Source organism: Thermothielavioides terrestris, chromosome 1 (assembly GCF_000226115.1).
Source record: "Thermothielavioides terrestris NRRL 8126 chromosome 1, complete sequence".
Lineage (NCBI taxonomy): Eukaryota > Fungi > Ascomycota > Sordariomycetes > Sordariales > Chaetomiaceae > Thermothielavioides > Thermothielavioides terrestris.
Window position 1 is genome coordinate 9,016,028 of NC_016457.1, and position 27,434 is coordinate 9,043,461.

At 45.1% G+C, this 27,434-nt stretch overlaps 3 protein-coding genes across 3 annotated transcripts; 1 reads left to right on the plus strand and 2 right to left on the minus strand.

Moving 5' to 3' along the window:
* Positions 1-16,436: 16,436 nt before the first annotated feature.
* Positions 16,437-19,592, minus strand: THITE_2110742 (uncharacterized protein). Its single transcript, XM_003650808.1, has 7 exons — positions 18,798-19,592; positions 18,443-18,738; positions 18,220-18,383; positions 18,047-18,153; positions 17,230-17,982; positions 16,976-17,169; positions 16,437-16,901 (listed from the first exon to the last, which is right to left on the minus strand). Exons 1-7 carry the CDS (start codon positions 18,980-18,982, stop codon positions 16,540-16,542), a joined length of 2,061 nt encoding a protein of 686 aa, XP_003650856.1. The 5' UTR covers positions 18,983-19,592; the 3' UTR covers positions 16,437-16,539.
* A 2,557-nt stretch (positions 19,593-22,149) lies between these two features.
* Positions 22,150-23,424, minus strand: THITE_2110748 (uncharacterized protein). The gene is made up of 2 exons (XM_003650809.1): positions 23,030-23,424; positions 22,150-22,938 (listed from the first exon to the last, which is right to left on the minus strand). Exons 1-2 carry the CDS (start codon positions 23,244-23,246, stop codon positions 22,178-22,180), a joined length of 978 nt encoding a protein of 325 aa, XP_003650857.1. The 5' UTR covers positions 23,247-23,424; the 3' UTR covers positions 22,150-22,177.
* Positions 23,425-24,922: 1,498 nt separating this feature from the next.
* On the plus strand, positions 24,923-26,327 carry THITE_123858 (uncharacterized protein; the record flags this gene model as incomplete). The annotated part of the gene is made up of 3 exons (XM_003650810.1): positions 24,923-25,393; positions 25,448-25,622; positions 25,684-26,327. The coding sequence occupies 3 exons, from the start codon at positions 24,923-24,925 to the stop codon at positions 26,325-26,327; spliced, it is 1,290 nt and encodes a 429-aa protein (XP_003650858.1).
* Positions 26,328-27,434: the final 1,107 nt, after the last annotated feature.

Genomic DNA, 27,434 nt, shown 5'->3' on the forward strand with positions numbered 1-27,434 from the left:
ATTGTTATAGACGAGGACGAGATTACTAATAGATATAACTATATTTTTAGGGTGAAATTTACGTTTATAGGCCTTATTATAGCGTTTAGCTATCTTTTTATAAGCTATAGCAACCTATTTGGTGGCAATCTTGTAATTATACTCTACTTTCTAGAGGATATAGGTATAGAGGGCAATGAGCTTTATATAGACTTTTATAGAATCTTCCTCCTCTAACTAGGTATAGACAGAGTCTTAGGTAAGAATTCGCTATATAGGAACATTAAACTCGACTAGACTAATAGGCTTATAATTATAAGTAAGAAAGAAGGGAGATATTCTATAAGAGCCCTTGACGGTTATACGATCTATATATAAGATATATAGAAGGAGCTCCCTCTACCTCTTTCCTATACTATTAGTCATCTTTATAAGCAAGGTAGTAATCGGGATATAGCTAGCCTTATTTATACTATTCGTATACGAATTATATAGCGAGATAATGACTCTCTTAATGCCTAGTTTACAAAGGATCTCCTTAACTTCGCTTTTAAATTTAGAGCCTTCGTCAACAACTATAACTATAGGGTAACCCTAACAACAAAGGATATACTACAAGATAAAGGACTTAATAGACTTAAAGGACTTATTCGATAGGATCTTAGCTTCGATATATCCTATAAGATCGTTGTAAGCTTCGATAAAGAAATACTTCTTTTCCCTATAGCTAGACGATATATATTAGATATTGAAGTGCTATTTAGTAAAAGGAAAAGGTAGAGGCGCTATCTAACCTACTACTTCCTTAAACCTCTAAGCATTATACGTTTAATATAGGGTATAAGCCTAAATCTAGTTCGCTATATCCTTGTATATACTACGCTAGTAGTAGTAGTTCGTTATTCGTTAGTACGTTAGCTCCCTCCTACAATAGCCAACCTCATTATAATACCAATCGAAGATTAAACGCCTCTCCTTAGGGGTATCAACGATATACCTATAATACTATATATAATTCGTACTTTGGAAAAAAAGGTGACGATCTTCGACAAAGTACTTCAACGCTTCCCTTTTAAGCTAACGTCGCTTCTAATATAGACTATAGCTAGACGAAGCTTCTATCGTCGATAAGAAATAGGCGATGTCCTAGGAACGCTAGAAGTAATTATCTCGAAGGCAGATAGGTTCTAGCTTCCCTTCTAGATATAAAGTCTCTTCATTTATATAATTGACAAAGATTTGGGCATTGACCTAGTCGTCAATATTCTTCTCCGACTCCTTCTCTATATAGTTAGAGGGCTTAGGCAGCTTATAGGATAATATATTGGCTATAACGTTTTTAGGACCTAGGATATACTTAACTTCGAAGTCGAATAGGCAAATCTAAGCAATCTAGTACATTATAAAAGTACTTAGAACATCGCTTATAGCACTATTAAGCTAATAGACTAGAACTAGAGTATTAGTCTCTATAGTAAAATATATATTAAAGAGGTAGTAGCGAAAACGCTTTAGAAGGAAGAGTAGCCCCCTTAGCTCTCTCTTTGTAGTATTATACTACTTCTCTACCTCTAACTAGATACCGCTTTTGAACCTATATAAGTATCTCTTACTATCGGGACCAACCTACTCGAATATACCTCCTTAATCGAGGATACTAGTGTTGTAAACTAGGAAGATTATACTATACTATAGATCGCTATAGACGAGCGTCGTAAGAACTAGAGTAGTAGTGATTTTCTCCTTTAGCTCGTCTATCGCCTTCTATTTAATAGGCCCCTAAGTCCACTTAGTATCCTTCTTTATTAGGGCGTAAAGAGGAATCGCAATGATTGTAAAGCCCTTAATCTAGATCTAGTAGTATCCGACTATTCCAACGAAGATATATACTTCCTTAACGTTAGAATAGGTCTTCTACTCTTTTATTTTAATCACCTTCGCTTTCTTAGAAAGGCGTTCGTCAGATATACAAAGATAACTAAGTAGGACCGCTTTCGGCTACGCCTTCTTCGACTTTACTATAACGATAGTCGTACCTATTAGCTTTATATTTAGCAACACTATATTAATATTCTTAAGATACTCGACAACAAATTTGCGATATCTCCCTCTATCTAGATGGCTATTATAATTAGATCGAGGACCTTTTACTATAATATTATCTAGGTAGACTCGATAGACATTTAGGATAAGGTTACCAAAGATCGTTGTTATAGCCCTTTAGAACTAGGCAACGGAATTTATATCTCTTATCGGTAGTATATATATATAGAAGAGACTGATCGACGTTGAAAAGGTCGTTAAATCGTAGCTCTACTTATCGAGATTGACCTAGTTGTAATTAGAGAAGAGATCTAAGAGAGATATTAGCTTATAGCTATTAAAGTCCTTATTAAATTCCTCTATAGTAGGTAGGACGAAAGCGTTGTAGATCATTATAGTATTAGCCTTTTAAGTATTATTGATAAGCTATAATCTACTGTCCTTCTTAAAAACAAAGAACTAGTTATTATAGTAGCTTGTATAACTATACTCGATAATCCTATATATTTACCTCTCTCTAAGTAGATTAATGACCTTCTATATTAGTAGCTTTGGAATTGGAATAGACTTACTTTGCTAAGCCTTATATAGGATAATCTTAATATACTAGGGTAGGACAATATCCTTATAGATACGTCTATACTTAGTAAAATCCTATATAAACGTAGCTTTCTAGTTTTATAAGATCTTAGTAAACATCTCCTTTTCTAGTTTATTAAAGAAACTATCTATAGTAGCGAGTATCGTTTAAAAGCGTTCCTCGGTAAGCCTTAAGCCTAGTTTAAGATCTAAGAAATAGGGGACTATAAGATTGTTCTATTCCTTCTCGAACTGTATCTTTGCCTTAGCCTTTGTAAACTACTTCTCTTACTACAATAGGTCTCCTTCTAGCGTAGAGCTATCTAATAGTACTAAATCGACTAGTCGAACCTTATTTATAATATTCTTCTAGAGCGTAAACGTCTTTAAGGTACGTCTAACCTTATACTTAAACCCCTGCCTTAGTCTCTAGTTGGAAAAGGGGTTTCTAATTAGGGTCCCCCTCTTCTCTTTTGAATAGGACAACAATTCGATCTTCGTCTATCTAGATAGAGAAGATAAAGAATAAGAATATATAACGTAAAAAAGAGTATTAAAGAGAGGTATATAAGACTTCTATAAAACGAAATAAAAAACCGCTTTACCTATATTATTGTCGAGGAAACTAAGAGCAGTCTCGCCTTCCTCTATCTCTACCTAGTCAAAAATTCTTTTAGAACTCTTCGTCAATCCCTAGAATTATTCCTAGACGGCTAGTTATATTAGAGATAATAGACGATTCTACTAAGCAATCTTCTTAGAGACAATATATACCTAGACTATCTTTCCTTCTATAAGTAGATTGGCAATAATTAAATTGCTATTGCGATAATCGAAGGTTAGAGCGGTATCCTTGACGAATAGTATACCAAGGATTGCTTTATATCTACTAATAATATCCTTGGTTATAAAGAAGTGAAGGTTAATACCGACTCCGCCTAAGTAAAGAGTGGCCTAGGTCTCTTTAAAGAATAGTGCTAAACTATAAAGACCCTTCGAAATGACCTTAGTAGACTAGTATAGTAGTATATACTTCTCGACGATGTTTATTAAGATACAATTGTACTTTGAACTAGAGTCGATTAAAGTAAGATACTTGTTATAATAACCTTTCTTAAACTAGATATATAAAGTAGGAAGCGACTATACTCTTATTATTATATCGAGTTCTATATATTATAAGACTAAAAGCGTTGAAATAGACTTCTATAATAAAGTATAGATACGATCGTCAATATCTCTAGGTAAACCTTTATAAATCTAATACTCCTAGAGGCTTCCTATATAGATGCCCTATATACTATTTTTAATAACTCTAAAGATCGTTAGAACTGTTTTAGTCTAACTAGAGCGAGGACTATCAAGTGTATTTACATTAGTATATAGAGCCTATATATAGACCCCTATATCTTTCGGTATAGTAGCTAGTCCATTAGGCTTAAGAACACTAGACCCTTTATAGTCGATAACCTCGACATTAGTAGAAATGCCCTATAGGTATACGATCAAAGCGTCCTTGTACTTAGACGAAATATAAACTAAATCGTCAAGGGTTAGACCGGTCTTCGCCTTTATCGTAGTATAGATTATATCCTTTATATATAAAGGCAATGTAGCAACCTTTGGTATAGGTGGCTTAGACTATAGCTCCTCCTTCTTCGTATAATTCGCTATAGCTAGGTTCTTAAAGATAGTTATATAAGGAGGCTCTACTAGAGGTATAAGAGTACTACCTATCTAGAAGTTATCTTCCCTTTCGTCCTTAGCGAACTAACGTTTAGTAGGCGGTATACCTTGAAGTATAGTCTCTACTTCCTCGTCCACTTCCTCTTTAGCTTCCCCCTTAGTCTAGTCAAAGAGAGGAAAAGGCAATTGGCGAAATTCGTTAGCCTTTAGTATAAGCTATAGGACAACCTTCTAAGTTAAGATACGACCTCCCTTTGACAGAACTATATAAAACGACAACTAATTAGATGCTATATAATAGAAAATAGAGGTAAGCTTAGGCTCCCCTTTATATATAAGACGATTGATTGTTGTCTAGACGGTTATAGGCTCCTAATACAGCTTAGGCTACTAGAGGTAGTACTTATTTAGTACTAGAGATATATCTAGCTTAAATAGGCAACTATTTAGATACTTGTATTTACAATAGTACACTTAGTATATAGGGTAGCTATTATACTATAGGCAATAGGCTACGTATATAAAGATAAGCTAACTAATCTTACTAACCTCTTATATACTATCGATATCTATTTTTGTAAAGGTAATTGTCTTAGCTAGCGTATAGCCTTTCTTACTCCTATCGTTAAAGCAGTAGTCTATACTTTTATAATATATTAGACCTATAGCTATAGCTTTTATAGCTTCTATATACTCGAGGACTATATAGTTAGAGTCACTGCAATAGTAGCAATAGCTAGAGCTTATAGGTCTACTATAGCTAGGAGGACGACTATCAATATATAGGCTAGTAACAAAGCTAATATATCTCTCCTATAAGCGGCTCTACTATTAGAAATACGTTTAGAGAACTTTAATCTCGTTAGAAGTAGGATCGATTCTATATAAATAGAAGGCTTTAATCTTCTATTTGAACTGCTTAATGATCTTCTACTTCTAGATATATAGACGTTAGAGCTAATTAGCTAGATCGTCAATATCGTCGAACATAGATATAAGAGCTTTCTTCGGTTCCTCCTTTTCCTACTCCTATAGCTTAGGAGTCGTCTTAATAGTAGATATAGCTAAAGGCGAGTAGTACTTCTATAGATCGATCTTACGTTTATAGGTCTTAAGAAAGAGGTCTCCTATATTAAGACCCTTCTAAAGAGTATCCTAAACGAACTTAAAGAAGTCTACCCACTTCGTAGTATAGATAGAGTCCTTGTCGTCCTTCTTTAAGGTACGCTAATAGTCTTTAAAAGCTACCTAGATCCATTAATCGAACGTACGCTATATAGTTGAAACGATTATATACTATAGCTCTTTACGAACTTTAGTAGAGGCGATAGCGTATATATAGTTGATTAACTCGAAATGGTTGTAGATAACTTTACTAACTGGCTAGCATCTCCCTTTAATCAGATTATAAAGGTAATCTCTATTACTATACTACTTAGGATCGTCGCCCTTCTAGCGTTTTAGGAACTTAGCTTTGAAAGTAGCCTAGGTCTCTTAGTCTTTTTTCTCTTAGTGACGAATAATAGGCTAGATTGTAGTATCATACTAAAGCTTAAATAGATATATATAGGTCTTGTCATTGGTAACCTAATAAGCCTTATACATCTCCTTAAAGGTCTTGATCCAACGTATAGCATTCTAACTAGAGAAGCGGCTTTAAAGGCTAGCCTTCGCTAGGGTTAGAAAGGTCATGCCAAGCGTAGTAGCAAGAACGTGCTTAGTCATCTTCTTTAGAGCTTTGGCTTCGGAGAGACTTAGAAAGGCTATAAGACAGATATATCCTTGGACTCTCCCTCAGAGGTTGATATTAGGATTAATAGTGTTATAGAGGTCGATAAGATTCCTAAAGCTTCTATAGACAGTATATATATATATCGCTAGAGTCTAGTTATTAGGCGCTTAGCTATCGTCTTTGAGAAAGGCAACGACTATATCGATAGACTATAAAAAGACTGATATATACAATTCTATAGAAATGTCGACTCCTTCGACGTTTGTCCAAAGGAAGAAAACTTCTTAAAAAGCTAGGTTCCTTTAGAATATACGGTCTAAAGGCCCTAAAGGATAACTATAGGTTCTTTATAGATTACCTAGATACCCCTAGCAACTAATATATTAAACCCAACTAACGTAATAGCGATAAGAGCATAGCTCTTAAAAAGAAAAGTAAATATCTATACTAAGACCTTATATCTAATATAAAACAGTGCTAGATATACTATTAAGAGGAGCTAAGTGTCGTAAAGGTATAGCCCTAAGCTCGGAAGCTTATAAATAGCTACTACGCTTAACTATTTTTGTAATTAGTTCGGCTAGACCAGAGAAGAAAATGATAATCAATGAAAATTCTACCTCTATCTCTACTTAGGAGGATAGAACTATCGTCTTTCGATTAGGTTAGCGTTTTACAACTACTACGTCGATAATAACGAAGCCTCAATAGGTCTTCGAAGTATTAGGGATAACAAGATATCTTTTTAATACCTTACACCGTCTAGGCAAAGGAAGATCTCCTAGGACAAGGTCTCAATAGACCCCCGGAATATATACGTTTTAATAGGTTTCTACGCCTCCTAAAGATACTAGTATCGGTGTACTAGAGCCTCAATAGGTCGGCCTTGTCGTCGTTGTATAGCTATCAATATAGTATCGTATAGTTCTATAATCTTAGAAGACTTTATAGTCTATACTGTCCCATTTAAATATAGAGCTAAGCTCCTCTTTAATTAAGCCCCTATTTAAAATAGTGTAAAACCTCTATACTAACCTACTCTACTATACCTAGGACTAGGTACGCGAGATAGCTCCTAAAGGAATATAATGTTCCTTTAGATAGACGAAGATAGTGTATATCGAGTAGTGGGAAGAATGTCTCCTAAAAGGAAGATACGTAGCTCAGATACGTTTAGTGGGATATAGTAAAAAGATAAAAAAACAATAAGAATATAGTTAGAGCTCAATAGCTCGAATACCTATCGTCTAAACAGAGGTAGAACAACAAAAGGAGAGGCTCAATAGCCTTCCTAGAAGAAAGAAGGCTACCAACGTAGTGTCAACAAATATATCTTAACAACTATTTAATGTCTTGCTTAATGACGAAGAAGATGGGCTTAGCCTATTTAAATATATATGATTAGAGGGCTAGACCCCCTAGCAACGAATGCAATGCACTAAAACGATTAGAAAAACTAGGTCCCTATATCTAGGTAGTCCATCACCCTAATTCAGTATATTGGGCGCAACACTCTTATTAAACTCCCACTTATATAGCTTATATATATCCTCTAACTCTCTAAAGCCTATACTAGGTCTTAGCTATATAGCTAGAGTGATAGCCCTAACTGTAGAGCGGTGCTTTAGTATATAGTCCTTTCCTATAGCAATATGCTCCTCTAGGAGCCGTAGTAGTAGGTTCTTAGCGCCTTCGTCGCTAGGGCTTTCCACTAGGTCTAGTCTTTGAGAAAGTCCGTTAGTAGGGTTCTATAGGCTAGGGCGATACTTAATGACGAAGTTAAATTCTATAAGCTTATCGCTCTAGTGTAGCTACTATATAGAGGGCCGCTTTTTCGTCTTTATATATTTGAGGTTTAGGTGGTTAGTGAGGGCGATAACGGTGGTCTATAAGTATAGGAGGTAATGTCGCTAGGCCTAAAAGGCGTTGACGAGCGTAAGCAGCTCTTTATTACTAGTACTATAGTATGTTTCTTTGGGGCTAAGTTTATAAGAGTAGAACGCAATAGGGTGCTACTGGCCCTTGAATAGTTGGGAAAGGACTACGCTAATAGCGAACTTCGAAGTATCTGCCTCAATGTAGGTTGGAAGGCTAGGATCGAAATGACGTAGGATAGGCGCTTTCTAGAATCTATATTGTAGCTTATAGAATATATCGATCGTATCTTATATTATCTCGAAGGTGCGATTACCTTAGAGTAGGTCGGTTAGAGGGGTATAGATCTTTAAGTAGTTGCAAATAAATCTATAGTAGAAGCTAGTGAACCTAAGGAATATCTAGATATTGTAAACGCTATAAGGTAGTGGCTATTATGCAATGGCTTCAATGTACAATAGTTCTATCTTAATGCCCTCTAAGGTGACAATGAACCTAAGGAATTCGACTTTGCGTATATAGAACCGGCATTTAGGGAGGTTAATATAGAGGTCAGCTTTTTGTAACTGTTCTAAAACTTCGTATATATACCGCTTATATTTAGCTTTATCGTTGCTAAAGATCAGTATATTATCTAAATATACGATATAGGTAATGTCAACAAGGCTAAAGAGGGTGTAGTTGATATAAGTCTAGAAGGTTATAAGTATATTAGCTAGGCCTATTGGTATTATAATAAACTCGAAATAGCTATATTGTATACGAAAGGCAGTTTTCTACTCGTCGCCTTTATATAGCTAGATCCGATAGTATATATTCTTTAAATCAAGCTTAGTATAGATCTTTGTAGAAGATAAGCGATCGAAGATCTTGCTAATTAGAGGAATAGGAGTACAGTTCTTATAGGTAATGTGATTAAACGTATAATAGTCGACAACGAGGCGTAATTCGCCTCCCTTCTTTAGAACAAATAAAATAGACGCGCTTATAGGACTAGTAGAAGGTTAGATCCACTGCTTCTTTAAAGCCTCTACGAGCCACTTATATAGGGTTTCCAATTCCTTTTTACTAAGAGGGTAGATCGGCCCCTATAGCGTAGTTGTACTGTCTTTGAGATCGATATAGTGTTTAAGCGCAGTATAGCAAGGCAAGGGAGGTCGATCTATAGTGGAGAAGAGGTCTTAGTAGGCCTTATACACTTCTAGGAGCTTAGGAGTAGTAGGTTATAAGCTAATGGTAGGCAAGTCTTTTTTAGCTAGGTCGTCTAGGTTAGCTAGGTTAGGCGGTTCGGCTAGGTCGATAACTGGTATAAGTATAGCAATAAGGAAAGTATTATCGCTCTAATCCTACTTAGGCTCAATTTATAAGCTAAAGTAGCGCTTTAAGTTTAAGTAAGTCTAAGTCTTTTCGTAGTAGTTGAAGAATAGCTTAGCTATCTCTATCTAAGTTTAGCCTAAAAGGATTATAAATAGCTCGATATCTATAATTATAAAGCGTAGTAGGTAGGTCTAGGAGTATCTAAGGTGGTCGGTAATACGAATATATAGAGGGTATACGCTATATATTAGAATAGGTATATTGCTAATAATGGTAAATCTAGGGCATTGAATGAACTTAGTCAACTATAAGTACTTAGCTAGAAAGCTACAACTAATTATATTATAATCTAACCTAGTATTTAGTATTACTACTATAGGCTTCTAATTCTTATCTAAGCGTATAAGGATAGTGCTCTTGATCTAAGACGACTTAGGCTCCTTAAGTTCCTAGGCGACGTTAATACTATAGTTACACCTAAGCGGAGTAAGGTTCGAATTGTTCTAGGCGTTTAGGTTTAGAGGCTTTGGGCAACGAATAGCGGTATAGCCTATATGCCTATAACGATAGTAGATAGCCTTAGGGTAGAATATAAAGATGTAGCCAACTTCGTTGTAGATATAGTAAACTAAGTGTAACTTAGGTATAGTAGTAGGTGCTACAGTAGTATCTAGGGTAGGTTGCTAGGGTATAGGCTATATAGGAGGGAGCTAGGTAGGTATAGCTATAGGTAGAACAAGCTAAATAGGCGAGGTAAAAGGCGGGGTAGGCTAGGTAGGAGGGCAGTTCTTAGGGCAGTTAGTGTAGCGATAGCCCTCCCTACTATAGGTGAAGTATCGAACAAGGCGCTAGAAGGGCGTAGGTAGGACGTTAATAGGGCGTAGCGACTATAAAGCTATAGGGACGTTGTTTAACAAGTAAGGGCGATAGCAAGAGGTGCTAGCAATATACTAACTATACTTGATATAGTAGGCGAAGCTTATAAACTACTAGAATATAGTGGGTAACTAGGGGGAGTAGTTAAGGATAAAGCTAATCTTTAGGTGGAACTTCAATAGGAGGGTAACTATATAGGTAGGTTTATTCTATTTTAAAAATATATTGGCGATAACGCTAGTAAACTGTTTAATGAACTTTAGAATAGTCTCGTCTTTGCGCTATATAAGGCACTTAAGCTCTATAGCTATATTAAAGGTATATAAATTAGAATTAGATAGTTCATTTTAAAGGAATATAATGAACTTGCTCTAGGTAATAGCTAAGAGATAGAAGTTAGGATTAGCCTCCTATTCCTAAATATATTTTACTTAGGCGTTCTTAGGCGGGCCTTGGAGGCAACTTACTATATATATAACGTAGTCGCTACTATTGAGTAAGTAGCCTATAAGCTAGAAGTTAGTATAGTAGTTGTATAGAAAGGCCTAGAGCAAAGAAGTATCTTTACTACTATATATAGGGTGGTTTAAGCTAGTAGTACGTTAGAGGGGAGCTCCTATAGCGCTAGGAAGGATTAGTAAAGGCGTAATAGGAGCATTAAACTTAGGATTAGTAATAGGTAAAGAGGTATTAAAGGTAATAGACATAGCTATAGGTATAGCTATAGATATAGGCGTAGGTATAGCGGCTATAGACGTAGCTTTAAGCGTGGCAATAGGCGTAGAAGCGGGTATAGGAGTAGGTATAGGTATAGGTATAGCAATAGATATAGCTAGTATAGTAGTATTAGTGGCCTAGGTAGCAAGAGGGTCGGAATTCGAAGAAGTAGCGCCTTTAGTAATATATATAAGCTAGGCATTTTAACGTAGAAGCTACGTATATTAAGCTCGTAGTTAGAGAATAGCTTGATAATAGCGCTTAAGAGCGATCTTAGCGCTTAAACGACGTTCTTCCTCAATAAGATCGTGCTCCTAGGTAGAGAGTAGGGGGTCGATAGGTACTACGTAGAAGCCATTTAGATCAATCTAGGTATATTAGGAGCTTTCGCCTATAGTAGCGTTAGGCGTAGGCGGTATAGAGAGGGTATATAAAGAGGTTAGATCGGTAGAAAGTGCCTAAGATTATAAGGGTATAGGGCTTTACTTGAGCGTAGCGTAGGCGTAGGTCTAGGCTATAGCTCGTCTCCGCTAGTTCAACTCCCTAGGGTAGGATAAGAGCGTTCAACTTGTTAAGAGTAAGAGCTCCTAGAAGGAAGGGGGTATACGTTGAAGTGACGGAGTATAAGCAAGGTATAAGTAGAGTATATACTATAAGGTAGCTATAGGTAGGGGGGGTATAGGTAGTTGCATTGAACGCTAGCCTCTCTTATTGCCTATAGGTTCTATCCTCTTTATCTCTCCTATCCTAGCCCTCGATCTTCCTCCGTATCGGCTAGCCTCTATTCTCGAGCTCGTAGATCCTTTCCTAGGCCATCCTATAGCGCCTATATAGCTCTCTAAGTACACCTAATCCGCTTTGTTGCCGACCTAATGTCTCAGTTCCCTGTACTTGCTTAGCCTAATGCCCTGCACTTCGCTTAGCTCTATGCCCCTCCAATCGCTCCTCTAAGTGGCTCGTATAATCCAGGCTACTGACGTACGCCCTAGTGGCGTACGTAGATAACCTGCGTAGTGCCCTGTGGTTGGCTAGGCTGCGCTAGGTGCCGGATACAGGGCGAGGTGGTCGGGCCAAGGGTTGTGCTAGGTGCCGAGGCGCGTTCCGAGGGCTGTGCCGAGTGCCGAGGCGGGTCCCGCGGGTTAGGGTGGTTCCAGGGCATGACAAGCTATCAATTATTACGAAGTTCCTTAAAGTTGAAAGTAGTATTAGGGATATAAGGTAGTATAGTCTAGTAGCTAGCTAGTACTTAACTAAAGAACTATATATTATTGCTTATTACTAAGATATAAACAAAGGAATATCTAACTCCTAAACCTATTATAGATCCTTCTAAACTCTACTTAATAGCTTCCTTAAAATATAGTCGAGATCCTTTTATAAGCTATATATTACCTATACATTATCCTAGATCCTATATATCGTAGTTTATAGTAACTATATTAGCTCCTAGACCTATAGGAATAGATACTATATAATAGAGACCTCGTCTAAGCTAGTGAGATCTACTAGCAATAGAACGATACTATAGTATATTCTAAACCCCTTCGCTTCTAAGATATTAACTAGCTACTAGAAGTGCTCTAGCTATAATAAGTTCGTTAACAAGTAATAATGCTAGATATATAAGTAGAGGAGCAATTAGCTTCTAAACCACTTATACCTATAGCGAGGGATACTAACTAGCTTTGGAATTAGGGTATCCTATAAAAGCTAAGCTACTTAATCCATTTAGTTGACTATATTATAATAGTCTAGGTTATAGCGTTTATCTAGAGTAGCCTACCTAAGTATAGAGACCTTAGTAGCAATGTCGGTAGTACCCTAGGTAGTTAGCTATAGTAGCTAGATAGCTACTATACTGCTCTGCTACTGCCTATCATTGTATTATAGACTAAAAAACTAGTCCAGTATAAAAACGCTATTAAAGTCAAGAGGCTCGTTAGTATTGAACTATTTATAAGCTATTGATAGCTTATATACAATTAGTACTTAAGCCTACTTAGGTAGTCTATTAAAGCCCTAGCTGTTAAACTGCTCTATATATATAGCTAGAAGTATATAATTGAGACTTCTAAACTTAGCCTAGATCGCCTTGTTTTAGTAGTCTTATATATAGTAATTAAGGTAAATGATTAAACTAGCAAAGAAGAAGGTACTAAGTATCTACTACTTTAGTATAAGCTTAACGTTCTTGACCTTTAAGTACTATCCTTCGACTATATTTGTTATAGTAATTTAGTAGAGTAGGGAGATTAGGTCTTATACCTAATACGCCTATAGCTAAATGTTATTTAGCTAATTGTTCTTTAAATATTGCTTAAGCCTATCAGTGCTAGCGTAAGCAATAGTAGCTTTAATAGACTCTATATAGCCTTTTTCCGAACGACGGCTTAGAAGAGTAGCTACTATATAGCTAAGGCACTCCTTGTTAATGCTAATCTAGCACTTCAAAGTCTTCTAGCAATACTTTATATAGAGGAGATATTGTATATATAGGAGGCTATACTTATTGTAGCTAAATGTCTCCTAGATAGTAAGTTGTTTAGCTATAGAGTCGTCGATAATTATATATTTTAGGAGCTAGCCCCTATTAGCTACTCCCTTATACTACTTTAATAGTACGCCTAGGTATACTACGATACTATTAGTAGTCTACCTCTCTATAAAGAAGTAAGTAGAAGGGAGCTAGTAGCTATTAAAGTCCCGAACTATAATTGTAAATAGGTACTAACTGCTATAAGCAGTCTTATAAGTAGTATCTATAATCGCTAGTTAGCTATACTTTTTTAATATATCCAATAGGTCTCTATATACAAAGACTAATATAGAGGAGTTCTCGCTAAGTATAGTCAGTGTCTTATACTTGTACTAATCACTGTAGGCTAGTAGCTAAGCAACGGCTTCTATAAATTCTACTTCTTTAAAAACCTTATAGGACTATACTTTATAAGTATTATATTTACTAAGCTTAAGAGACCTATAAAGGTTATAAATCTCCTTAGTTATAATATACTAGCCGCTTATACTATAAAGATATACCTTAGCCTTAGGGGTTTTGGTATAGCTATATAGCTAGTATTCTACTACTCTATCGCTATATCTAGTAGAGAGGAGGTAGGCGATATACTCTATAATAATATATAGGCGTTTAATTATTTCGATATCTTCTATTAAGTGATTGTAGTTATAGTGAATTACAATATTAATAGTACCGTCGTTGTATTAAACTTTATAGAGAGTATAGCGATATAGCTCTATATTCTATAGCGCCCTATTGCATTTACCTTGCCCTTTAGTCTTTTATAGCGTTTTCTAGAGATGGCAATAGAATATAGTCTTTATTTACTATTACCTTAGGGCATCTCTTCTACTATAGAAGTACGATACCTAGCGCTATTTAGCTTGTTAGGCTATATATAGGAGGGTAAACTCGCTCTCTTTAAACTAGCGTTTCTAGATCTCTATAATATTATTAGGAATTGCAAGGCTACTATTTAGCGCTCTAGGCTCTAGTTTAGATAAGCGAATTAAGGATATATACTTATACCTACGTCTAGAAGCCGGTTCTTCTATTAAGGAACTATCTCCCTTATTAGATAATGCAAAGCTGTTTAGTAGCTAGGTAGAAGCTAGAGTAGGACTTAGAAAGCTATTTGATTATAACGATTATAGGATTAGGGGCTCTAAGTTAAGGAGGAGCTATAGTAGTATCTACTAAGTAGCTAGATCGAGGCTAGGCTTAGTAGGTAGATGTTCTAAGACTAAGAAGCTCGCTATAGGTATAGTATTAGCAATTTAATACTAGTGATTAAATTAGGCATTAGACTAAACGGCATTTATATATTAAGGGGGACTAAAGGCGCTAATAGGCTATGAATACTACGTCGTTTTATTGCTAGCTATATAGTATATCGTTTTATTACTAGCTATATAGTACATTGATTTGTTACTAGCTATATAACGTATCAATTTATTGCTAACTATATAAAGCAAGCTAGTCTATAGTAGGATATTAGTCTATAGCTAGATCAATGCTTAGCAACTACTAATAGGTAGGTAGTAAAACAACTTACCTAGTACGTCTTTAGGTTACTAGTTATATAGTATATCGTTTTACTACTAGCTATATAATACGTCGTTTTATTGCTAGCTATATAGTACATCGTTTTACTACCAACTATATAGTATATTATTTTACTACTAACTATACGAAGCGAGCTAGTCTATAGCTAGATCAATGCTTAGCAACTGCTAATCGGTAGGTAGTAAAACAACTTATTAAGTATATCTTTTAGTTGTTAGCTACATAGTGTAAGTTAGTCTATAGTAGGATACTAGTTAGTAGCTAGATAAATACTTAGCAACTATTGATATGTCAGTGGCAAACCAACTTACTAATAGGATCCATTGGATATAGGCTAAATATATAGTTCTATAGCGATATAAAGTTGTAATATAGGTCTAAGTAGAATAGAGGGTTGGTATAGATATAGATTAGTTGGGGAAACGTAGGTAGGATATACATAGATGTAAACTAGCGGCTAGGTAGCCGCTAGCGCGACGTAGGCGTAAGGACTACCGCATTGAAATTGTTAAGCGGCGGCAAAAGGAGTTACTTCTAAGCGTGGTGGCCATAGTATCTATAAGGACATCGGAAATTGGTCTTAGTGGGACCTCTTTAGCCATCAGCGGTTCGAGTTACCTGAATTACCAGGGGGCTCCACTTGCACCAATTTCAGTTGCCCCCTCTCCTGCGGAGAAGGGGGAGCAAAATTATAGAACAGCACACAATTGGGAGACAAAACAAATCTCTATACATTTTCTTAGCATTTGTATTAGTATCGACATTTGTACCTCAACTACTCAACCAATTTACATTGCATTATCTTCAAACTTTGCCCAATTGCAAAGAGAGTACTAAAGAGCTTGAAAATACAATTATTTTTAAATTGAATAAGTTGTTGTAAGCTTTTGCTTAGTTATTTGGATATTCTCCTAACGTTCCTTCTACGAGTTGCTATATTCCTCTATACGAGTTGCTACCCAACTCACTACTATACACTAGCTTAAATATATGTAGATAGGTATATAATTTTAATCCATTTTAAGAAATATATATATCTAAGCCCTCTTAGCAACTGAGCTAAGTTTTAAAGCGATGCAATGCAAATTGGTTATGTAATTCAGGTACAATGTTTTACGTTAACGTGGTTACTCGGAAAATGTATGGAGAATTGTTCTGTCCCCCAATTGTGTGCTGTCCTATAATTTTGCTCCCCCCTCTCCGTAGGAGAGGGGGCAACTGAAATTGGTGCAAGTGGAGCCCCCTGGTAGTTAGCTGCCCAGCTGAAGGAAACTGTGTTGGCCCTTGCTGATTTTGGTAGCCCTTCCACAACAACAGCTCCCCACATTGGTGCCAGGTCGGACCATCGCCGAGACCCAGATGCCCCGTTGAGACTTGAAAGGTGAGAAGGTGGGTAGCATCTGATACGGTGCACAATCGCTTTGAAGATGCATTCTCGAGTTTCATTTACTAGCTCTTTCTCTCTGCGGAGTAGGTAACTATCCTCACTAAGATAAATGGGTTATGATCAACATAGCCCTGCGTTAAGTATCTGGCGAGCAAAAGAGCAAGGACTGCTTAACGCTCCTGACTCAGCGTGCAACCGACAATCGACCTCCATCCGGGGCACGGAACTCCAATGCAATGCAAAGCTCGCGTCAATATGCGCTGTTTAATAGGGAGACAGGGCCAGCAAAGCAAACGTCCCCCCCATGACCGGCCTGGCCACGAACACCGGCCCGCCATCCGGGTACCCGCCCGTCACCGAATCGTAGAGGTCGGTCATGGCGCGGTTGGTCGACGTCGTCCCGATCCAGTTGGCCAGCTTCGATATGAACATGTTCCGCGTGGGCTCGCTGGCGACGGCCGCTACAAACATCTCCCAGTCTGACTTGGTCCAGGTGTGCCGGGTGTCGAGGGGCACACCGTACTGGTTGGCCACCGTCGGGTAAAAGTTGCTCTGCATGTCGAAGATAGACTGGTCCACGAAATTGAGGTTGAGGAGCTTGTCGGCGTAGATATTGTAGAGGAGCCCTGCTCGTTGCGTCGTGGTTAGCATTCCATGCGCGGGAAACGGGGCAAAGTACACAGAGAGGGCGCGTCTGTACCATGGCTGTCGTCGTTTCCGTAGCTCAGCGTCGTATGAGGCGGGTTTGCCTGGGAGTTGATGCCCAGCTGTTTCCAACCCTTCAGGTAGTTATCAGCAATCGCCCCGAACTGGTCGTCGTTGTTGGTCAGCTGGGCGATGTGAGACATGGCCTTGAGCCCGATGATGCCCTTGATGGCGAGATTCGTCTGGTTGCTGCAACGGTCTCGTTAGTTTCGTTGGCCAGGCTTCATCTCCGACGTTAGAAGCACTCACGCCAGAGTCCCCGCAAAGTCATCTGTGCTCAGTTGGCTCGCGGGAATAAGAGACTCCTCCACCAAGAACTGGGCCCATTGGGACAGCTTTGCGTAGTGAGCCGACAGATAGGCCGTGTCTCCGGTGCGCTGAGCATAGGCCAGCGTCATAATAATCATGTTTCCACATTCCTCCAACGGCATGGCCTCGTCATTCCCTTGTGGATATCCCTTGGCCACTGGGAAAGTTCCGAGATCGTGCTCGGCGTATGCGTTCGGATAGGCACCGCTCTCCTGGTTCTCAAACAGCGGGTCAAGTATGTACCTCGCAATCGATGCGTTGAGATAGAGAAAAATTGGATACGCAGGGAAGATGACGTCAACGGTTTGAATGTCGCTATTCGAGCTGATCTCCTTCAGGAAAATGTACGGCTTTGAAGGAGTACCAGCGTATTGGAGCGCGCCAAAGGTCTGGCGGACGGCAAGCGTCGTGATAGTGGCGTAGTTCTGTCCGGCTGCCTTCTCCGAGTCCGACTGTATCCGTTGGTCGAGGGCGGAGGATACCTCGCTGGCGTGGTCGTAGTCGTTGTAGAAGGCAGCAACGGCCGAGACTTCGTCTTGATAGTACGACGACCACAGCCCTGGCACCGGCGCCAAGTTGCCACTCTGGCCAGCAAAGTTGATGACTTGGTCTTGGACAAGGCCCAGGGTGAAGACTCTCTCCACGTCATCCCCCGTCACGTTACCCAGGTCGTGGGAAAACGCGAATACCGGCCTAGGGGGAAGGTCAGTCGATGAGCGTTCCAGGTCCCGCCCCCAGCCGTGCAAGTGAAACCCACCATTGTTGGTTCACGGGCCTAAAGTTTGACTCCATCGAGTCGGTAAGAACCCTGTTGTTTGCAAACTGGCCCCGCAGCGTCGTGTCTTGGCCGATCTGCCAGGTCATCTGTACAGAGAGCGTCAGACTCTCCCGACCGTCCCACGCGCCGGAGTAGTGGGAGATCGGACTTACCCCGCTGTTGGAACGAGTGGCCAAATACCAGTTGCCCCAGCTGGCAATCTCCTGTGATTCCTGGAACTGCTGCTGGTTCTGGCGGAAGAACTTGTGGTAAGCGATATCGCCAGTGCTGCCAGTGTCCCACTGGATGATCTGGGAGGTGTCGCCACTAGCCCACTCTGTCTGATCGTTAGCAAAACGCCCAAGGCGCGGGAAGAGAGGAGATAGATGGAATTACCCCCGGAGACGTCCATGTAGACCTGGACAGCATGTGGTTGACCGTCAGAAGACCTGGTCTTGACAGAAACATACGAGAATTGCTGGGACTGTCTCGCCAAGTCGTCGGGATAAACCGGGGATAGGAAAGTGACAGTCATAGTGACTTTCCCGGCGACGTCAAAGGTAAAGATGCTCCGGGTCGCGGTATACTCGAGTGACACCTGGTTGACGGGTGCCGGGCCGGGCGCGCCCCCCATCCAGTTGTAAGTCACTCCATCAACGGCGACCAACCCTTGCCAGCCCAGAATACCGCCCCTATTCGAGAGTCAGCCACAAATATCCTGGCATATGAGTAAGACCAGAGGTAGCATTACGTCCAGTGCCGTGGCCAAGCGCCCGGAAGGACGTCCCCAGAGTCACCCTGAAGCCAGGCGTTGAGATACGGCGATCGCACGGCGAGCGGGACCGCCGGGGGTCTTGTTGGCTTGAAGGTCGGAGAGGCAGCAATAAGACTGGCACTCATGGCTGCCAGGGCGGCCACCATTTTGAGGAGCCGCATTACTGGAAGGCCGCACACCGCGGAGGGTGAGACAAACGGAGCGGGCCGAGTAGATACGACCGGAGAGGGGGCCCACGGAAAGGAGAGGAGACGTGCACGCCCCGAATAGTCTGGAAGTCAAAATATCAAGTCCGCGGCGGACGCTGAGCAACGACCTGCTAGGAGATACCAATATGCGCAAGGGCAGCCGCTGGTGGAAAGCCGGAGGAGAGGACCCCCAGAACCGGCAGCCGCGGGGGTTTTGTAGACGGGCAGCAGCACAGATGCTACACGCCAAAGCGGCACGCGGATAGGCCCGAGAACATGGACGAACTGAGCACCGGTCATACAGCGGGGTCTCGAGACCCTCTCGGTCCCCAGGTGCGGTTCGCCATCGCACGGCGATGCTCCGGACCATCGAGGGGTTCACTGGAAGCTGAAAGGAGAAGGTGGCGGCGACCCCGCTGAGCAATAACTCCTAGCGCCGTACCACGCGTGTTACACGATAGACGGCGAGGTAAGCATACCACATGAGAGATGCCGAGCGCCCGATCTGCGGCACCATCGGCAGGCCTCCCTAGTCGTGGGCCTTAAGAGCACGTACACTAGTCCATGCAACATACACAGCAGGATGGACGGCCGTGATGTGGGACCAACGAGAAGGCATTGTGTCTTTCGCAGGGATCGAGCTCTGCCAAGACATCCTGTTGGAAACTGTGATTTGCCATCACCTCGCGCAGACAAAAAGGACGGAGTGGTGAGGGAATTCTGGGGAGGCACGGTACACTGCCGCCGCAGGCAAGATAATCTGCCCGAATCGCAAGAAAGCACGCAGGTCATGCTCTGGAACGAGCCGGCTGCAAGGTGAAAGCCGAGGCAAAGGGTGGACAGAGACAGGAGGGAGATTTCCCTAAGAGACGGGCCACCGGGCTTCTCCGCCGTAGCCCACTCTCCCTGGATGCTGCGTGAGTGAACCCGTCTGAAGAGTGTCACCGTAGCCTTCATCATGGCCGTGGCTGGCCGGGGTCGGTCGGGGGCGGCTAGGTGTGAGAGTGCGGAGGATGGTTGCCAAGCCTGAGAACGCGACGGCACATCGCGAGATGGCTGGCGAAGCAGTTGCTGGCGGTGCTGAGACACAGCAAGTGTATTCGCTTGCGCGGGGTCAACTCACTCGAAGCCATACCATTGCGGCTGGCTCAAAGGTCTTGGTCGATAATGGCAAGACGGGACATCGGCTTTCCGCAAGTCCGTTTGCTTGTCCGCTTGAGCCTGTATGGGGCGTGATTCTCTCTCCAGGTGGGAGCAGGCAGCTACATTCTTGTTCTTGGTCTGGAGTAAAGCCGAAGTGACGTTGCAAGCCTACAGGGGTGGTGCCGACGCTACTCCATAACAGGAAAAGTGCCTGAATCCAACCAACCCGGCCAGCCTACCCCACACGCAACCCACCCCTCCTTCGGCCTCCAGTTACGATGGAGTACCTCCGTTGTTTGTACTCCGCAGACGCAACAATGAAATGAAAGCAAGGTCACCGGGCCGAGACCGTGTCACGCCAGTCCCCTCAACGTAGCTTTGTGCTCAGGTCTAGAAGGTTGGTACCCAGCATTCCTGCGACACAACACACAGCGCCTGGACGCACAGCTTCTGGCGACATATTATGTTCGTAACGGTGGGTGGTGCAGCTACCTGGTACGGTAGGTACCTTAAATCTGTCCGTATTATACCAACAGATGCCCGCAATCGATCCACGGATGACCCTAACCCTGAGGCTTGACACTGCATACTACTACCACACACAACACTGTGAAAGCGTCACGTTGAAATCCTCCGGGCTACCTAGCAGCCGTGTCAATTCTGGCGGTGTAATAACCGAAGCATTGGCTGCATATAGCGATGCATGGACAGGAAGGGAACTTGGTCCGTGGCAAGGCGGCCCACCCCTCATGTCACTCTGCCTCTACCGTGATGCTAGGCCTCGGCATGTCTATTGGGCAGCAAAACGGAGATGTGGCCAAGCCTGATAGTAAGACTAGACACACTGTCCAGTAGCAGCATAGCAGATGTACTGTACCTATGTACTGGCTACAGGCGTCCTGTTTGAGAGACAAGGCAGAAACTGCCATGTCTGGGCCCTAGCTGACACCTCAACAGCTCGGTTCACAAGATGCCTCCTAACCAGCAGACATTAAGTCTTAAGTCAGAGAAGGCTTGAGCGCTCAGGGTGACTACGGTCAAACAGAAGGTCATCGGGACCGGCAGCACTTCGCATCACGGGGCCAAGCTATCCTTCCACAAAATAGGGTAGACGCCTGTATACTGTCGGGTCCAATTTCCTCTTGCAGGTTCCGGGCAACCCCCGAGCCCAAACACGCCAGAGCCGAGGTGCTACTTGCGTCTTACACGTGAGTGATCCATGGCACGAGGCTGGCATGAACGCCGTCACCCTTAGCCACCACGTGCCTTGCGCTTGGAAGCGGCCCTTGCGGCAGTCGTCAGACGGCGACGTCTGGAAGCGGGAAAAGTTTCTCGATCCGGGCACGAGTATGCTGTACGTCGAGTGAGAGATCTTGGGCTTCTTCATTCATTCCCCAGCTGCGGCTGGCGCTTTGTCAGCGGATTTCTCAAGAAGCCGTCTTGCCACGCCCCGTCCAAGTGCCCTACCTCTTTTTTTTGACTTTGCTTCTTAGCCTCCAGAAGCGAGAACTCGGCGGGAGCCTCCGAGATCCAGTGGGGGAATTGCCAAGCAAGAGAAGTCGCGCAACAGGATGCGCCATGCATGGGGAACACAAACAGCGGGGAGCGTCCTACCGTTCGCTCCCCTGACCAAGCCGGCATCGTGAACTTATGTCGTATCCCGAGGCAAGTATCCAGCCAAGGCCTTGCAGCAAGTAACCGCGCAAATCGAATGACCGGAGAGTGAGCTGGCGCCTGACATACGAGTAGCTCGATGGCAGAGCCCTGCGATCCGCCGTTGGAGGCTCGGGCAAACTGCCCTACTGTCCATGTTGTCCCAGAGCATACAGACTTCGATTCCCCGGTGGGGTGAGAACGAAATCAGCCGCGGACAGAAGCCTGAGGTCCCACGAGCACCCTCAGTCTACAGTCCTTCCTTAGCGAGCATGTCGCCGATGTCAAGGTAGAAGGCCACTGCGTTGAACCTAGGAACATGGGCTGCGTCAGCATGCAAGGCGAGAACGGCGGGAACCAATATGTGGTAACTCACGAAGGCGGCCGGCCCATCCACTTCTGGACCACAAAGCGAAGCCGATTGCTCCAGTTGATCAAGTCCAGATGGTTGACGCCCAGCAGGGTCCCCTTGTAGGTGCCCCATTTGCTGCTCTCGACGCTGACGAGACCGTCGTTGGGGCCTTCGCGCTCCTCAATTACCCGGTGAGAATGGCGGAACGGGCTCAACAACGGCGGCTTGCCGCGGACCATGGCGCCATACGAAAAGTAACGCACGGCCGGGTCGTCCGGTGTCTTGGGATTGAACTCCTGGTCCATGTACCTCGTCGTCAGCTGAGCGAAGGCGCCGGGTTCCCACCCGGTGGTCCGCTCCCAAAGATCGTACAAGCGGGGCAGGTAGTGCGGCCCGATCTCGTCGATGAGGAAGTCGGCAAAGGGGCTGCCGTGGTGCGGGGTGCCGACGGTGACGAGCGACTTGACGTCGACGCCGGCGGGCTGGAGCTGGGAGATCATGTACCGGGCGTCCAGGCCACCCATGCTGTGGGCCACAATGTTGACGCTCCTACCCCTTGCTTGGGCTTCAATGTCCTCGGCGAGCTTGGCAGCCCGCTTCTCGATGGTGCCGCTCGGGGGCACCGAGGTAGTGATGACTTCGGCATGGTTGGCACTGAGGGCCTCCTTGATGCCCCGCCAGTACTGGATTCCGGGGATGCCGGGCAGCAGCGAGCCAGCCAGCTTCAACTCGGCGAATCCCAGCAGGCCATGGGCAAGCACAATGGGATGTTCGGGGGTTTCTGTGGCGCAACGTGTCAGCCTCCCGCCAACCTTGGAGAGTATGTACTTGCGCCTGGCGGATGGAGGGGGGCGCGCATGCGGCGTACGCACCGTAGCTGTCTCTGAGGACGGCGTACTCGTCGGCAATCGCGGTGCCCAGATCCTTGATCCGCGCGTCTGTGGGTGGGAGCTGGCGGCAAAGCGGTGCATAGGCGCCGAAGCGACGCTGCGGAGGGGCAGGCCGACAAATCGTCTGATTTCTTGCATGCACGCGGGCGGCAGTGCCGGCGGCAGTGCCAAGCCGGCAAGCCCGTATCAGCTCTCTCATCTCATCTGGCACAGGACGAGTTTCTGGACGCCGCCAGATGGTCACCAAATGACGATGAACGCCTCAGGAGATCCCGATCTCACTTCTCTGTTCTGGGCAGGTCGGGGTGCCAGATGACCAATTGCGGCCGGAGTTGCCGCGCAAACTGGGCGATCGGTCAAGTTCTGCCGCAGCTGCATGTTGGTGACGAGCCCGCTTCTGGCAACCGTGATGGTGATCAATGGTGCACAGTATGGGGAGTACCGTACATGGAGGCACCCCCCACTGTACCCAGCTGTCTTGCAAAGACGCAATTGCATCACCGGCTGTCGGTCTTTCCGAATCCATCGCAGAAACTACAGTGCTGGCTGCCTTACTATGTACAACGGAGAGCACCTACTTGAGTTGATGTAAACCCATCGATATGCTCCAAATCAGCCATCAACTTTTTGCCTATCCTTCTCTTCCCGCCGCAACTGCAAGCCGGTTCGCCGCGGTCCCCAGCCAGTGATCGCGACTTCCACCCGGACGTCTCTTGGTGTGATGTGATTTTCAGCTCGCGGCCGGCCGCGGGAACAGTGACGGGAGGTCGGCCGCAATCCGCACCTAGTCCGAGCAGGGAGCAGTTGGTGATGCCCGAGCGTTATCGGCGTCATGGTGTTGCGTACTGTGTTACCTGCACCTCGCGGGCATGGCTTGTTTTGCCGAACCCGTAAGTGGTGTAACCGCGGGCCTTATTGATCCTTTGCCGTTCCCAATTGGCTTGGAGAAACGCAGCGGCATGTTCGAGTGTGCGTGTTGTGGCGGTTGCCAGCCAACAGCAGGGTGCATTATCACTTGCATCGCAGATGGCCAATCGAGCAGCCTGGTGGTGGCGCGCCGCGGCCTGGCCGCCATAACACTGCACCGGAGAATTGGCAATCGCGAGTGAAAACACATCACGGCAACCTTAGCTCGGTAATGTTTACCTGCGGGTTTGCGACCTCGTCCGCCTGCGAGTTAGCGACAAGGTTGTCGGAATACTGTGTAAGGTAACTTGGAGGAAGCGTGCCCATGGGCCGCCGTTGGGGCGCGGACCGCCGTGTGCCCGCATTGCACGAGTCGTGTGGAACCCAAGGGGCCTCTCGCTCTATTCCGTACAGCATGGCCATATATTGTTCTGTCTGCGGTGCTAGTCAGCGGCCGGAGCCCAGCAGTACTGGACACTGCTTCTCGCGAACCGTCGTCAAGGCTAGATCCGAATTTGTCCCCGCCCCGCGATACAAAAGTTCGAGTGTTCACCGCGCTGTCTGTGGTTTCAACGGCCAGATGGTGTGGCTCCGGCCGACGGCCAAGGAGACACCAGGCCGGAGACCGGGCTTCCATGGATGGAGGAGCCGGGCGGCCTTGCTGTCTTCTCCTACCCCCCTGGCTCCTCCGCCCTCACCCCTTCCCATCGCTGCACGTTAAGCGCCATGGCGCCCTACCCGCAGTAAGTGCCGGACTGTCGGGCCAGCCCGTCGACTGGCATGTCCCACACCACAACCTGGGATCAAGAAGCATATGTGTCGCCCTTCTGTCCTGGACTCTCGCTGCCTGGCATTCGAGATGTTCGCCCTTTCCGAACCTTCTCGTCTATACATCGGTCAACTCGTCCATGTAAAGTCATCGACTGAAGCCGGACCACGCCCAGCACCACCGTTGAGTCCCTCGGCGCCATGCTGGCTGTCGCAGACTGCTCAGGTGAGGTCTGTGCTGTCCCACCGGGGGCGTTGCCCTACGGAGCCGCGCCGGCAGGCAACGCGTTGATGCTCGCCGCCTTTGCCGCCCTGACCCTGCCGGTGATATACGCTGGTCTTCGATACAAAACCGTTTTCCACTCGGTCTTTCTCCTAGCCGCCCTTCTCGCTGGCGTTGTCGGCCATGTCGGCAAGGTCTTCTTGACTGCCAACCCAGCCAGTCGCGCCTCTTCGGCCGTCTATCTCATGGGGACGCACTGGGCCGCCGTGTTGGTTGGCTCTGCCGTCAACCTCGTTCTTCCCCACGTGATGGTCATTTACGGCCAGCCGTTCCAGCTCGTTTCGGACCCTGTTTATTTGAACATAGCCTTCTTCATCCTCGACATCGTCACCCTGGCGTTCCAGTCTGTTGGCATTGGCTTTGCCTCTGCTTCTAGCACGGTTATCGGAGTACGTTTGGCCCATGACAACTGAGGAGAGCAGCGTGGCTGACAATCCGACTAGGTCGCTCAGGGGGTGTACATCCTACTCACGGGCCTCGCCATCCAAGCCGTCAGCCTCCTTGCCTTCCTGGGTATATATCGATATTTCCGACACAGGCTTTCCCATCGACGGTATATACTCGACGACAGGTTCTCCTCCGTCTATCTGTCTCGCCGGTTCAACTACTTCATGATATGTTCGTCCAACCCCTCCTTGATGCCCCCCCAAAAAACGTGTGTGTGTTGAGACCCTCCTAGGCGTCCAGGTGACGGCGTCTCTTCTCCTGGCCCGGACAGCTGTCCGGATCGCCATCTTTGCCAACGGGCTGGCGACCTCCTTTGCGCGCTCACAAGTCGCTTCTTTCCTCCTCGACGACACCCTCGTTCTCATCGCAGCCCTCATTCTGACGGTCTACCCCGCTGGCCGGGCATTCGGCGCTGCTTGGGCCGCAACGTCGCCTGTGGCTTCGTCTGACCGTCCAGACCACCTCCCCTTGCCCCTCCGTCGGCATCGCCGCAACCGAAGCTATCCGATAAATAAGCGCGTTATCTCTCTGCCATATTCGTCCCCGTCTACATCGCCCCGATTCAGCCCGGGGTTTGCCACGAGGCCGGGGATGACACCGGGCCTCCCGGCCCACCCTTCCCCCCAAGGTGCGCCGCTTGTGGCGCCGCTGATGTCCCCCAGAAACAATCCTGTACACCAGCGGGTACCTTACGATGCTACCCCTACGCAGACCGTGCCTTTTATGGATCCGCAGGAGAGCCCCGGCCTTGATTTCGAGTCGGCCATGTGGGCGGCAGCGCCTGTCGAGCATGGGAGGAAGAGGAAGATGTGGGGTGGTGGCACTTCTGCGCACGAGGCGAATCAGATGGTGGACAGCGACGTGTTGTGGAATTGATAGGCTCGTAACTTGAGCTGGAGTTGGAAGAGATTATTTTGGTCAAGGCGTTGGGGCGTTCTTCGTGTCTTGGGTCAGCAACTACTTGTTAGTCAGGGGAGTGGCGGGATACGTGACTCGATTGTTTCTTTGTCAAGGGCTTCTTGGGAACGACGCGAGAAAGATTCGCTTCATGTCCATACATATATTCCGCACGCTACAATTCATGGTCCTGATAATCACTAGGCCCCTGTTGTGGCGTATGCCATTTGTTGGTACCGCGCATTCGACGAGCAATGGGAACTGCTGCTGGCCAGAATGAGATCGGCATCCATATTTCTCTGCTGGTTTCCCACCCCGTTTCTGCGGATGTCTTCCCTCGGACTTGAGCATTGAGCAGGGAGCTGCCTCACAAACAATGGCAATATGTGACGCCGGCACTGCAGCCAGCCGGACAGTCAAATGGCTTGCTTCCGATCCAGAAAATGGCGAGGCGGAGGAGCCCTTTGTCTCGTACTCCTGCTCAAGCTTAAATTAGAACATGGCCCATTTTCCAGCACTTGCCTCACGACAATTTGATTATGGTGTGGCAGAAGGTCGCACAAAGGATGTCCTCGTCACGCCCCTTTGTCCCCCCAGCCTATAAAGTTTGTATGAGACGGACAGTGATTGGGAATTACAGTGTAGGATACACGACACCACATTTCCTTTCACGAGGTTCAACAGAGTTTCAGCACTATTATCACTACCATCGTAGAATATAGCGAAGAAGGCTTCCTCATCGCGCAGCGCAGACCACAATGGAAGAACCCCCGGAGTCCCCGTTGGTCGATCCCACGAGCCTTGTCGGGCCTGGAACCAACAAGGAGGCGGAAGACGAGACTCGGAACAATAATCGGACGAACTCGACTTCACTGATTGATCCTCCTGAAACCTCTCCTGAGGCGGGACCAATCGGCGTTCTTCAGGAGGAGCTTAGACGCGACGAGGAGCTCCTTTCAGACTTTGTACAGAGCCAAGACGACGAAGTGAACCAAGGAGGCATTTCCACCACCACCGCTGTACCCCTTTTGCAACCTTCTGTCCCTGTGAGGGAGAGCGAAGGGGAGGTCGAGCCAGAGCCAAGCC